At 41.0% G+C, this 14,594-nt stretch overlaps 1 protein-coding gene across 1 annotated transcript; it reads left to right on the top strand.

Annotated features, from left to right (window-relative positions):
- The first annotated feature begins 6,534 nt into the window (after nucleotides 1-6,534).
- Nucleotides 6,535-6,927, top strand: LOC107636418 (uncharacterized). The gene has a single exon (XM_016339930.1). The coding sequence runs from the start codon at nucleotides 6,535-6,537 to the stop codon at nucleotides 6,925-6,927; it is 393 nt and encodes a 130-aa protein (XP_016195416.1).
- Nucleotides 6,928-14,594: the final 7,667 nt, after the last annotated feature.

Genomic DNA, 14,594 nt, shown 5'->3' with positions numbered 1-14,594 from the left:
GCAAGAGCAAAAAGCCAATAGCCCTTAAAACCAAAAGGCAAGGGTAATAAAAAGGATCCCAAGGCTTTGAGCATCAGTGGATAGGAGGGCCTAAAGGAATAAAATCCTGGTCTAAGCGGCTAAACCAAGCTATCCCTAACCATGTGCTTGTGGCGTGTAGGTGTCAAGTGAAAACTTGAGACTGAGCGGTTAAAGTCAAGGTCCAAAGCAAAAAAAGAGTGTGCTTAAGAACCCTGGACACCTCTTATTTGGCATTTTATCAAAGCTGAGTCACAATCTGAAAAGGTTCACCCAATTATATGTCTGTGGCATTTATGTATCCGGTGATAATACTGGAAAACAAAGTGCTTAGGGCCACGGACAAGGCTCATAAAATAGCTGTGTTCAAGAATCATCATACTGAACTAGGAGAATCAATAACACTATCTGAATTCTGAGTTCCTATAGAAGCCAATCATTCTGAACTTCAATGGATAAAGTGAGATGCCAAAACTATTCAAGAGGCAAAAAGCTATAAGTCCCGCTCATATGATTGAAGCTATGTTTCATTGATAGTTTGGAATTTATAGTATATTCTCTTCTTTTTATCCTATTTGATTTTCAGTTGCTTGGGGACAAGCAACAATTTAAGTTTGGTGTTGTGATGAGCGGATAATTTATACGCTTTTTGGCATTGTTTTTAGTATGTTTTTAGTAGAATCTAGTTACTTTTAGGGATGTTTTCATTAGTTTTTATGTTAAATTAACATTTCTGGACTTTACTATGAGTTTGTGTGTTTTTCTATGATTTCAGGTATTTTCTGGCTGAAATTGAGGGACTTGAGCAAAAATCAGATTCAGAGGTTGAAGAAGGACTGCTGATGCTGTTGGATTCTGATCTCCCTACACTCAAAGTGAATTTTCTGGAGCTACAGAACTCGAAATGGCGCGCTTCCAATTGCGTTGGAAAGTAGACATCCAGGGCTTTCCAGAAATGTATAATAGTCCATACTTTGCCATAGTTTAGATGACGCAAACTGGCGTTCAACGCCAGTTCTCTGTCCAATTCCGGAGTTCAGCGCCAGAAAGGGATAAAAAACCAGAGTTGAACGCCAGAAATGGATCAAAACCTGGCGTTCAACTCCACAAATGGCCTCTGCACGTGGAAAGTTAAAGCTCAGCCCAAGCACACACCAAGTGGGCCCCGAAAGTGGATTTATGCATCAATTACTTATTACTGTAAACCCTAGTGACTAGTTTATTATAAATAGGACCTTTTACTATTGTATTAGACATCTTTGGATTATCTTTTGATCCTTTGATCATCTTTGGACGCCTGGTTCTTAGATCAGAGGGGCTGGCCATTCGGCCATGCCTGGACCTTTCACTTATGTATTTTTAACGGTAGAGTTTCTACACTCCATAGATTAAGGTGTGGAGCTCTGCTGTTCCTCAAAGATTAATGCAAAGTACTACTGTTTTCTATTCAACTCATCTTATTTCGCTTCTAAGATATTCATTCGCACTTCAACCTGAATGTGATGAACGTGACAATCATCATCATTCCCTATGAACGCGTGCCTGACAACCACTCCCGTTCTACATTAGATTGAATGAGTATCTCTTAGATCTCTTAATCAGAATCTTCGTGGTGTAAGCTAGAATGATGGTGGCATTCAAGAGAATCCGGAAGGTCTAAACCTTGTCTGTGGTATTCCGAGTAGGATTCAATGATTGAATGACTGTGACGAGCTTCAAACTCGCGATTACCGGGCGTAGTGACAGACGCAAAAGGATAGTAAATCCTATTCCAGCATGATCGAGAACTGACAGATGAATAGCCGTGCCGTGACAGGGTGCGTTGACCATTTTCACTGAGAGGATAAGGTGAAGCCATTGACAAGGGTGATTCCTCCAGATGATTAGCCGTGCCGTGATAGGGCATTTGGATCATTTTCCCGAGAGAAGACCGAAAGTAGCCATTGACAATGGTGATGTATCACATAAAGCCAGCCATGGAAAGGAGTAAGACTGATTGGATGAAGATAGCAGGAAAGCAGAGGTTCAGAGGAACGAAAGCATCTCTATGCACTTATCTGAAATTCTCACTAATGAGTTACATAAGTATTTCTATCCCTATTTTATTAATTATTTTCAAAAACCATATTACTATTTTATATCCGCCTGACTGAGATTTACAAGGTGACTATAGCTTGCTTCATACCAACAATCTCCGTGGGATTCGACCCTTACTCACGTAAGGTATTACTTGGATGACCCAGTGCACTTGCTGGTTAGTTGTGCGAAGTTGTGAACCATGGTATTGGCATCATGTTTTTTGGCGCCATTACCAGGGAAAGAAAGAGCGATGAATTTTACATAATCAAAGTGTAATCACAATTTCTGCGCACCAATAGGTTTGAATTTAAATGGTTGTTGAGTTGTTAAATGATGATATGTGATGATTTATGATGAATTAATGATTGTTGGGTTTGAGTATGATGAATGATGGTAATATGATAATGATGATTGATTGTGTAACTTGAAAAGGCATAATGATGATGTAAGTGATGTTGAATTTGATGATTTGGCATTATGGTTGTAAAAGTGTGATATATTGGTGTTGATGTTGAAGATGATGAAATGTGAAGGAAAATGTGGTAATGTTGGTGTATTATGACACAACAGGTTAATGTTGATGAAAGATGAAGTTTTTGAATGGTTTGGTATGATTTGGAATGTGTATGGTAAGAAATTATGTAAATGGTGAAGCTTGGTAAAATTGGGTTTTTGGTGAACTTTGCTCGATCATAACTTTTGCCTCGGTTTTCAACATTTAATGAAACTTATCTAGAATTAAAGATCTTTGAAAATCCTTTAAATCGATATAAAGTTTGTGAAATTTGGAATTTTGTGGAGGGAGTTATGATCATTCAAAGTTGGTTTTAAAAATCTGAAATTCTGCAAAGTTGCAGGATTTCATGATTTCTGATATGTGCGGGCGCACACCCTCGTGCGGACGCACACCCTGCAAAAATTTTGACCTGTGCGGATGCACACACCTGTGCGCACGCACAGACAAGGAAGTGCGTTCTGTTTGCAGCGTTAGCACAGCTTCTGCGCGCACATATCTAGGGAAAAATTTCAACCTGTGCGGACGCACAGGCCCGTGCGGACGCACAGGCCCGTGCGGACGCACACGTCGGGAAGGCCAGTCTGTTGAGGGTGCTGGCACAGGTTGTGCGAGTGAATAGATCTTGAAAATTTTGACAACTGTGCGTACGCACACATTTTAAAACTCTCCAGAGCGTGTGCACGCACACTCTTGTGCGGCCGCACACGCCCTGTTTCTCAAAATTTTATTTTTTCAACTATTCTACCTTCCCAACAAGATTGTAAGCTTCCCTAACACCATTTTAGGACTTTTGGGCCTAGTTTTAGACTTTTGAAATATTGGGAAAGAATGTAGGGATAGTAGATGATATTAATTGGAGAACTTAGAAAACGGAGGCCTAGGTTTCTGGCGTGCTGAGGAATGATAAATTGTTGATGTGTGGAAACTGAGATATGAATGAACTGTGGTTGAGATGAGTCAGGGATTCGGAATGAGATGATGGATCTCTGTATGCTAAAAATATTTTCTTTGAAAACCACTAAAATAATGTTTTTACTGAGATTATGAGACACTATGCGCCCAGCAGGGACGGTGGTTAATCCCGCCTGTCGAGGTAGCGGTGGCGGCGTAAGGACAGTGGTTAATCTTGCTTACGTTGAGATGTGAGATCTGAGGCAAGAGTATCCCGTTCGCATCCCTTCGGATCTATAGAGCGTGCAGCACTGGTACCTGGACAGTGATCCGAGCACTATATCTCGGGGGTTCCCATATGAGAAATCCGAAGGGCGACGTCTCCATGGAGATGTGTCGAGTTGGCAGTTGAACCGACAATGTGATATCACAGCCAGTAGGGCAGGCATTCATCATATGCATTTTCTATTTGTTTGTTTGCTTTACCGACTTGTAATTGTATGCCTAGTTGAATAACATGCCTATTTGCTTACTTGATCTACTTGCCTTGTATGCTTTTACTTGTGAATTACTTGCATTGTTATTAATTGTGCTTTCTACTGGGATTGAGGAGGTTTGGAAGGCGATGGTGATGGGATCGCATGGAGGATAGGTTGGTGAAGGCTGTGGGACATCGGTGTTTGGTTAGAGTAGAAATCCCCTAAGATAGATTTCCCTGGCTATTTAAGTTAATGTTGTTATAATTATGCTTATTTGTTTTAGAATGCTTTAAGTTTGAATCTTGTGATGGATATGGAGCTTAGGATTGCCTTTGGCATCCTGGGGTCTTATATCCTACATCACTGGGCACTGTTACCATACTGAGAATCCCCGGTTCTCATACCATATATTTTTTGTGTTTTTCAGATGCAGGTCATAACTCACCTCGGTGAGTTACTTTGGATGGTAACAGAAGCGGAGGATCTTGGATTCTTTTGGAGTCTTTTTAGTTTATTTTTTTATATGTCTCTCACTTTTGTATTTTGTTTAGCCTAGAGGCTTGTATTTGAGAGAACAAAACTGTATAAGCTGTTTTACTGTCTGGTTCTGTATACCTATATTTGGCTAGCCGGCTTAAACTCCGCGAGTCAAGGCTAGTTTCCTATGATATTATATACTTATATTTTGCTGTATCTTAGCTGTTTCTTGTGCCTTAAGCTAGTAGCTTCGTTAGTATGTTTTGCGCTTTTGAAATCCTATTTTTGAGCTGTATCCTTTATCGGGCTTCTAGATTATACTATTCCTTCTATATATATATATATATATACTATGTATGAGCTTAAAACTGTCGTAATCTCTGATTAACCTTTGCTTTACGACACGAGGTAAGGCTTAGGCTAATTAGGGTGTTACATTTAGTGGTATCAGAGTGGTTCGTCCTCGTGAGCCTGAGGGATGGAACGATTGTGCTTCATTGCATACTCTGTGTGTCTTTTCTTTGATGATATTAGGTTATCTGTTTGATATTACATAGCATGCTTGTTTATGAGTGCCTGTTTGGGACAATTAAAGCACTAGACTTTTGATATTGAGACTGATCACCCTGATATCGATTGTTTGGTGTAGATAGGAACCCTACCTGGCCACTCACGGGTGAGGTCGAACACGTACCCGAGAAAGTAGGAATGAGCAACCGGCTGATAACCATGCCGAATTCATGGTGGCCATGGCTAACTTAGCGAACACCATGAAAGCTAATGCTGCTGCGACTCTACAAGCTGTGCAGAGGTTAGGCCAACCGGCGGGAAATGGCAAGGGGAATGGCAAAGAGAATTCCAATGATAATGCTGAAGGAAACGGTGATAACACAGGTGGAGTTCCGATGACCTTGGCGACGTTCCTGAAGGTTCACCCGCCAACTTTCCGAGGATCCACAAATCCTACTGAAGTGGATCACTGGTTCTAGGCTATAGAGCATGCTTTACAGGTGCAGCATGTTTCCCTCAATCAATATGTCGAGTTTGCCGCTTATCAGCTAGTGGGAGAGGCCCAGCCCTGGTGGCAAGCAGAGTTTTGCTTGCTACAACTTCAAAACACCGACATTCCATGGGAAGTATTCCAAGCGGCCTTTTATAAGAAGTTTTTCCCCGAGTCTGCAAGGGAAGCAAAGGAGATGGAACTGATGCAGCTGAAGCAAGGTTCCATGTCTGTGACAGATTACACCAACAAGTTTGAAGAACTTTGTAGGTTTTCTAGGGTATGTCAAGGTGCCCCAGAGACTTACGAGAGCTGGAAGTGCATTAAGTACCAGAGGGGTTTAAAGGATAGCATTATGACTGCTCTGGCGCCTATGGAGATCCGTGTCTTCTCTAACTTAGTGAACAAGGCTAGAGTAGTGGAATAATATGCCAAGACCATGGCGGCGTCCAAGGACACTCATGGAGGGAGCTCTAGTCAGGGGCGTGGCAAGTATTTTCATCCTAGAGGGAAAAGCTTCAAGAGAGGAGGATATGCGCCTCAAGGTCAAGGAGGTTTCAGGAAGAACACTCAGACTCAGTTTCAGTATGCTAAGGGGAAAGGAAATCAGAGTAAGAATTCTCCGGATTTGACTTGTGTACGTTATGGGCGTTTCCATCCTTATGACTCATGCAAAATTGGTTTAGGTGGTTGTTTCAATTGTGGGTTGCCTGGCCACATTGCGAGGGATTGCACTCGTGGGAGGAACCAAAATGCGGGCCAAAGTCAACATCAAGGTCGAGTCTTTGTTGTGAATGCCAAGGATGCTTCTAAGGCGGATCCGTCGATGAGAGGTATATGTCTAATTGGTGATAAGTCCTTAGTTGAATTATATGATACTAGAGCTACGCATTCGTTTATTTCGTTTGCTAAGGTTGAGGAATTAGGTTTGAAAGTGTCAGAGTTACCTTTCGATCTGCATGTACATACTCCGCATCAAACAGTTATGACTAGGTCAAGATTAAGTAGGTTTCAAGCTTAAGGGTAGAGATTTTGTGCATGATTTGATCTGTTTACCAATGGTGGGGCTATAAATGATTTCGGGGTTTGATTGGTTGTCGAAGAATCGGGTTTTGTTGGACTGCTTTGAGCGGACCATTCAGTTTATGCCGGAAGGAGAGAATGGAGCAGTGGTAGCTACGGGGTATTATCTGAACTCTGTATTGGTGCATTGTAGTGGGAAGGAGTGTCAGGGCTATATTCTATTGGTTGCTAATGAGTTGGGTGATGTCCAGAACTTGGATCAGATACCGGTGGTTAGAGAATTTTCGGAAGTATTCTCGGAAGATATCCCTGAGTTCCCACCTCAAAGAGAAATTAAATTTGCAATTGAATTGGTGTCGGGAGCCGGACCAGTGTCGATTGCGCCTTATAGAATGGCTCCGATAGAGCTGGCTGAGTTAAAGACTCAGTTGAAGAGCTTCTGAATAAGAGGTTCATTCGACCGAGTGTATCACCGTGGGGAGCACCAGTTTTATTGGTGAAGAAGAAGGATGGAGGAATGCGATTGTGTGTGGATTACCGATAGCTGAATAAAGTGACTGTGAAGAATAAGTACCCGCTGCCAAGGATAAATGACTTGATGGATCAATTACAAGGAGTTAGAGTGTTTTCCAAGATTGATTTGAGATCCGGTTACCATTAGATAAGGGTGAAAGAGGATGATATCCCTAAGACTGCGTTTAGGACACGATGTGGACACTACAAATTTACGGTGATGTCCTTTGGGTTAACAAATGCACTTGCTGTTTTCATGGATTACATGAACAGAGTCTTTCGTCCCTTTTTGGACAAATTCGTGGTGGTTTTCATAGATGACATCTTGGATTACTCTAAGACGGCAAAGGAGCATGAGGAGCACTTGAGGATTGTGCTGCAAATCTTAAAGGAGCGAAAGTTGTACGCTAAGTTGTCAAAGTGCGAGTTCTGGAAGGAGGAAGTAAAGTTCTTAGGCCACGTGGTGAGCAAAGGAGGAATAGCTGTAGATCCTTCTAAGGTAGAAGAGGTCATGGAATGGGAAAGACCGACAACTGTGATGGAAGTCAGGAGCTTTTTGGGTTTAGCCGAATATTACCGAATATTTATCGAAGGATTTTCTCGGATTGTGCTACCAATGATGAAATTAACAAGGAAAGAGGTTCCATTTGTGTGGACATCGGAGTGTGAAGAGAGTTTTCAAACTTTGAAGCAGAAGTTAACTTTAGTGCCAGTTTTGATTTTGCTGGAACCGCATAAACCATTCGAAGTATATTGTGATGCATCACTAAAAGGTTTGGGTTGCGTGTTGATGCAACACCGGAATGTGGTGGCTTATGCATCGTGTCAACTAAGACCACATGAGGTGAATTATCCAACTCATGACCTGGAATTAGCGGCAATTGTGTTTGCACTGAAGATTTGGAGAACCACTTGTACGGAGTAATGTTTAGCGTCTTTTCGGATCATAAGAGTGTTAAGTACATCTTTGATAAAAAAAAGCTTAATATGCGCCATAGAAGATGGATGAAGTTGCTTAAAGATTATGATTTCGAGTTGAGCTATCGCCCTGGAAAGGCAAATGTAGTAGTAGACAATTTGAGTCAGAAATCCTTAACGATTGCTTGGATGAGGATTAAGGAAGAGGAGCTAGTAAATAAGTTTGTGGATCTAAAGCTAGATATTGGTGAAGATGCCGGAAGAGCTTGTTTGAACCAGTTACAGATCTCGAGCACGTTTAAATTAGAAATACAAAGGGCTCAGCAAGATGAGTAAAAGCTTCAGCAATTGTTTCGACCAGTTGGTGATAAGAGGCGTGAAGAATTCACTAAGGATGGTGAAGGATTATGGAGATACAAGGGAAGGATTTGCATACCGGATGTCGGAAGTTTGAGACAAAATTTGTTGTCGGGAGCTCACAATAGTGGGTTTTCTATTCATCCCGGAGGCACGAAGATGTATTATGACTTGAAGAAGATGTTCTGGTGGCCTGGGATGAAAGGTGATGTAGCAACCGTGGTATCCAAGTGTTTGACTTGTTAGAAGGTGAAGATAGAGCATCAGAAACCATCGGAAATGCTACAACCACTTAAGATTCCTCAGTGGAAGTGGGAAAGAATCGCGATGGATTTTGTGACCGGTTTACCGAGGACTAGGTTGGGATTTGATGCGATTTGGGCGATCGTGGATCGCTTAACCAAATCTGGTCATTTTCTGCCTATCCGATTAAACTGTTCTATGGAGGAGTTGGCAAGACTGTACATCAGGGAGATAGTAAGGTTGCATGGTGTGCCGTCCAGCATAGTGTCAGACCGTAATCCCCGATTCACTTCGAGGTTTTGGGGAGCTTTCCAAAGAGCTTTCGGTACGAAACTATGTCTCAGTACCGCATATCATCCCCAGACGGATGGACAGTCAGAAAGGACTATTCAGACATTGGAAGATATGCTGAGAGCATGTGTATTGGATCAACCTGGAAGTTGGGATCGTTACATGCCATTAGTGGAGTTTGCGTATAACAACAGCTTTTATGCGAGCATTGGGTTGGCTCCGTATGAGGCTTTGTATGGACGGAAGTGCCAATCTCTACTTTGTTGGTATGAATCCGGTGAAGCAAGTGTTTTGGGTCCTGAGGTAATAGCAGAGACTACTAAGAACATTAAGAAGATTCGTGCAAGGATTCTAACAGCTTAGAATCGACAGAAGAGCTACGCGGACCAGAGAAGGAAATCGCTAGAGTTTGAAGTGGGAGAACATGTATTTCTTCGGGTGACACCGACAACTGGGATTGGAAGAGCAATCAAGACCAAGAAGTTGAATCCGAGGTACATAGGACCATTTGAGATTTTGAAGAGATTCAGGCCGGTGGCGTATCACGTTGCCTTGCCACCTCATCTGTCTAACTTGCATGATGTATTCCATGTGTCACAACTTCGTAAGTACACATCGGATGCGGCTCATTTGTTGGAGCCTGAATTGGTCGAGTTGAAAGAGAACTTGACTTTCCAAGTAATGCCAGTGAGGATCGATGACACTAGTGTGAAGAAGTTGCGAGGAAAGGATGTTCTATTGGTTAAGATTGCTTGGGAGTGAGCAGGAGTTGAAGAGCATACTTGGGAAGTAGAGTTCGAAATGCGAAAGGATTATCCCGAGCTTTTCTCAGGTAATTCAAATTTTAAGGGCAAAATTTCTTATTTGGTGGGGAGAATGTAAGAACCGTAATTAATCAACCGGTTAATTAAGTAATTAATATTGTCCAAATTAGACTTCGAAAAGTTAGAGTGATATTTTGAGGATTTAAAGGTGATTTTTGGACTCAGTAGGTTTTTCTGAGTCAGAAAATGTGCTTTTAGCGAAAAACTGTGAAAAAGCGCGAACCGACAGTTGAACCGGTTGAATTGGTTCAAGTCTGCCCAGTACCACATGAGAAAAAGTGAAAACTAGCAAAAACCTTATAAAAATGTTAGAAATGGAAAACCAAGCGTTAATTTTAAAGATTTGGCCTGAAATTGGGCCAAACGGACTAAAAACGCTAACGGGTTGGACCGGACCCAAGTTGGGTCCAAGCCCAACATATAAAAGGCTCATTAAATGAACCAAACCAGCCACAACTCCATTAAACACACACACACACACACACACACACTTCAGAAATAGAAAGGGGAAGAGAGGAAGAAGAAGCACTATTCACCATCTTCTTCCGAAGCTCATATCTTGAGCTATAGAGCTCCGATCGCCGCACCGTTTGTGGCTACGCGTTCCTTGAGGAAAGCTCTACAAAACTCATACAAGAAACTGGAGAGGTAACCAAAAAATCCTTTCTATTCTTCTCTCCAAAATTTCGGTTCTTAGGGTTTGTGATTAAGTGAGATTTTGTGATTTTGGATGTTTAGGTTTGCTCTAAGCCTTGCTTAGCATTGGGTTTTGACATCCAAATCTGTTGGAAGAGGTAAGAGCCATTAAACCCTAGTGAATTTATGTTTAATTGGAACCCAAGGTTGATTTGAGGTGATTTATATGTATATAGTTTGATTATTGTGGCTTTGGGAGCTTTTGGAACTTAATTGGGCTTATTGGAGTGGAAGTGAAAACTTGGATTTTGGTTGAAAGCTCTTGGGTGCTCAATTTTGAGTTTTGGACATATAGGAGATCGGCCAAGGTATGGTTTTGGTTTTCTCTATGTAGTATATAATATTCATGGACACTTAGGCTAGTGACCCATAGGATAGGTTTGAATTTAAATGGTTGTTGAGTTGTTAAATGATGATATGTGGTTATTTATGATAAATTAATGATTGTTGGGTTTGAGTATGATGAATGATGGTAATATGATAATGATGATTGATTGTGTAACTTGAAAAGGCATAATGATGATGTAAGATGTTGAATTTGATGATTTGGCATTATGGTTGTAAAAGTGTGATATATTGGTGTTGATGTTGAAGATGATGAAATGTGAAGGAAAATGTGTTAATGTTGGTGTATTATGACACAACAAGTTAATTGTGATGAAAGATGAAGTTTTTGAATGGTTTGGTATGATTTGGAATGTGTATGGTAAGAAATTGTGTAAATGGTGAAGCTTGGTAAAATTGGGTTTTTGGTAAAATTTGCTCGATCATAACTTTTGCCTCGGTTTTCAAAATTTGATGAAACTTGTGTATAATTAAAGATCTTTGAAAATCCTTTAAATCGATATAAAATTTGTGAAAATTGGAATTTTGTGGAGGGAGTTATGATCATTCAAAGTTGGTGTTAAAAATCTGAAATTCTGCAAAGTTGCAGGATTTCATGATTTCTGATATGTGCGGGCGCACACCCTGCAAAAATTTTGACCTGTGCGAATGCACACACCTGTGTGCACGCACAGGCAGGGAAGTGCGTTCTGTTTGCAGCGTTAGCACAGCTTCTGCGCGCACATATCTAGGTAAAAATTTCAACTTGTGCTGACGCACAGGCCCGTGCGGACGCACACATCGGGAAGGCCAGTCTGTTGGGGGCGCTGGCACAGGTTGTGCGAGTGAACAGATCTTGGAAATTTTGATACCTGTGCGTACGCACACATTTTAAAACTCACCAGAGTGTGCGCACGCACACTCTGTGCGGCCGCACACGCCCTGTTTCTCAAAATTTTATTTTTTTAACTATTCTACCTTTCCAACAAGGTTGTAAGCTTCTCTAACACCATTTTAGGGCTTTTGGGCCTAGTTTTAGACTTTTGAAATATTGGGAAAGAATGTAGGGATAGTAGATGATATTAATTGGAGAACTTAGAAAACGGAGGCCTAGGTTTCTGGCATGCTGAGGAATGATAAACTGTTGATGTGTGGAAACTGAGATATGAATGAACAGTGGTTAAGATGAGTCAGGGACTCGGAATGAGATGATAGATCTCTGTATGCTAAAAATGTTTTCTTTGAAAACCACTGAAATAATGTTTTTACTGAGATTATGAGACACTATGCGCCCGGCAGGGACGGTGGTTAATCCCGCCTGTCGAGGTAGCGGCGGCGGCGTAAGGACGGTGGTTAATCCCGCTTATGTTGAGATGTGAGGTCTGAGGCAAGAGTATCCTTCTCGCATCCCTTTGGATCTATAGAGCGTGCAGCGCCGGTACCTGGACAGTGATCCAATCACTATATCTCGGGGGTTCCCATATGAGAAATCCGAAGGGTGACGTCTCCATGGAGATGTGTCAGGTTGGTAGTTGAACCGACAATGTGATATCACAGCCAGTAGGGCAGGCATTCATTATATGCATTTTCTATCTGTTTGTTTGCTTTGCCGACTAGTAACTGTATGCTTAGTTGAATAACATGCCTATTTGCTTACTTGATCTACTTGCCTTGTATGCTTTTACTTGTGAATTACTTACATTGTTATTAATTGTGCTTTCTACTGGGATTGAGGAGGTTCGGAAGGCGGTGGCGATGGGATCGCATGGAGGATAGGTTGGTGAAGGCTGTGGGACAGCGATGTTTGGTTAGAGTAGAAATCCCCTAAGATAGATTTCCCTGCCTATTTAAGTTAATGTTGTTATAATTATGCTTATTTGTTTTAGAATACTTTAAGTTTGAATCTTGTGATGGATATGGAGCTTAGGATTGCCTTTGGTGTCCCGGAGTCTTATATCCTACATCATTGGGCACTGTTACCATACTGAGAACCCCCGGTTCTCATACCATATCTTTGTTGTGTTTTTCAGATGCAGGTCACAACCCACCTCGGTGAGTTGCTTTGGATGGTGATAGAAGCGGAGGATCTTGGATTCTTTTGGAGTCTTTTTGGTTTATTTTTTTTATATGTCTCTGAATTTTGTATTTTGTTTAGCCTAGAGGCTTGTATTTGAGAGAACAAAACTGTATAAGCTGTTTTACTGTCTGGTTCTGTATACCTGTATTTGGCTAGCCGGCTTAAACTCCGTGAGTCGAGGCTAGTTTCCTATGATATTATATACTTATATTTTGTTGTATCTTAGCTGTTTCTTGTGCCTTAAGCTAGTAGCTTCGTTAGTACATTTTGCACTTTTGAAATCCTGTTTTTGAGCTATATCCTTCATCGGGCTTCTAGATTATACTATTCCTTCTATATATATACTATGTATGAGCTTAGAAATGTCGCAATCTCTGATTAACCTTTGCTTTACGACACGAGGTAAGGCTTAGGCTAATTAGGGTGTTACAGTATGGTTCTGGTTTCTCGTATTTAATATATAATGTCTTGTGAAAATTTAGGTTAGATGATCATAGGATAGGTTGGAATGCATGATTGTGTTAAATGTTTAATATCCTTGATGATGATTGTTGATTTGGGTTGGGTATGAATTTTGGCAATTGATGTTGTGGTGAGAATGTATTGATACATGATGATTTTAATGATGGTTTAATGATGATTAATAAGTTAGTAATAATGAATATGTATAGATGGTAGATTATTGATGATTTATTTGTATGATTTTGAAGTTTATGTTTGAGAATTATGTAAAACTGAGGTATGGTGGGTGAAGGAAGGGTGTAGTGTTCTGTTAATGTGATATGGTATTCTGTGGTGTTGGCTATATGTATAGAATGTTAAAATTGAGTTTGAGTTTTAATGAAAATAGAGGTTTGAGAATTTTGTGTAAATTTGATTTTTTGGCCGTACTTCGGCGAGCCATAGCTTGGCTTCTGTACCTCCAAATTGTTTCAAACCTGTTTCATATAAAATTGGGTTCGTGAAGTTTACACCGTTCGAAGAACGGATGAAAAATATTTTAAAACGAAAAAGTTATGCGCGTCAGAAGTTTGGAGTGCAAAATTGAAAATTCTGCAGCATTCAGCATTTTTGTCAAATCTGCAGATCTTTCTTACACGACCACTGCACACGACGCGGTGAACCCTTCCAAGTTGGGCATCTCGCGTACGCGAGCAAGGTGCTTGAGATAAACCGCTATTTTACGGTTTATTTTGTATTGAATTGAGCGGATTTTATCAATTATTCTCACACTTACGCATATAATACGCATGTTTTACATTTTCCTTCCTAATTTTATGCTATGATTGAAAACATGCTTCTTTGGCCTTAAATTTGCTAATTTTAATATTCTCTTATTACCATTTGATGCTGTGATATGCGTGTTCAGTATTTTTAGGTTTTATAGGGCATGAATGGCTTAGAGGACGGAAATGAAGCATGCAAAAGTGGAAGGAACGCAAGAAAGTGGAGTTTTGAGAAGCTGGCAGCGACGCGTACGCGTGGCCAACGAGTATGTGTGACTGGTGCAGGAGACGAGCGACGCGTACGCGTGGATGACACGTACGCATGACCAGGATTTTGTCAAGTGACGCGTACGCGTGACAGAGCGTCACGTGCTGCAGATATCAGAAAACGCTGGGGGCAATTTCTGGACTGTTTTTGGCCCAGTTTCAAGCCCGAAAACACAGAATAGAGGCTGCAGAGTGGGAGAATCATTCATTCATACATTCATTCACAAAAGTTAGGTTTGAGATGTAGTTTTCTAGAGAGAGAGGCTCTCTCCTCTCTCTATGTTTTAGGGTTTTTAGCTTTAATTCTTCTTCAATTCAGATTTCTACTTTACTTTGATTTAGTTTTTCTTCTACTTTTATTTGTTCTAGTACCT

Source organism: Arachis ipaensis, chromosome B4 (genome assembly GCF_059453495.1).
Source record: "Arachis ipaensis isolate K30076 ecotype BB chromosome B4, ASM5945349v1, whole genome shotgun sequence".
Classification (NCBI taxonomy): domain Eukaryota; kingdom Viridiplantae; phylum Streptophyta; class Magnoliopsida; order Fabales; family Fabaceae; genus Arachis; species Arachis ipaensis.
The sequence above is the reverse complement of the archived record's forward strand: the minus strand, read 5'-3'. Positions and strand labels throughout refer to the sequence as shown.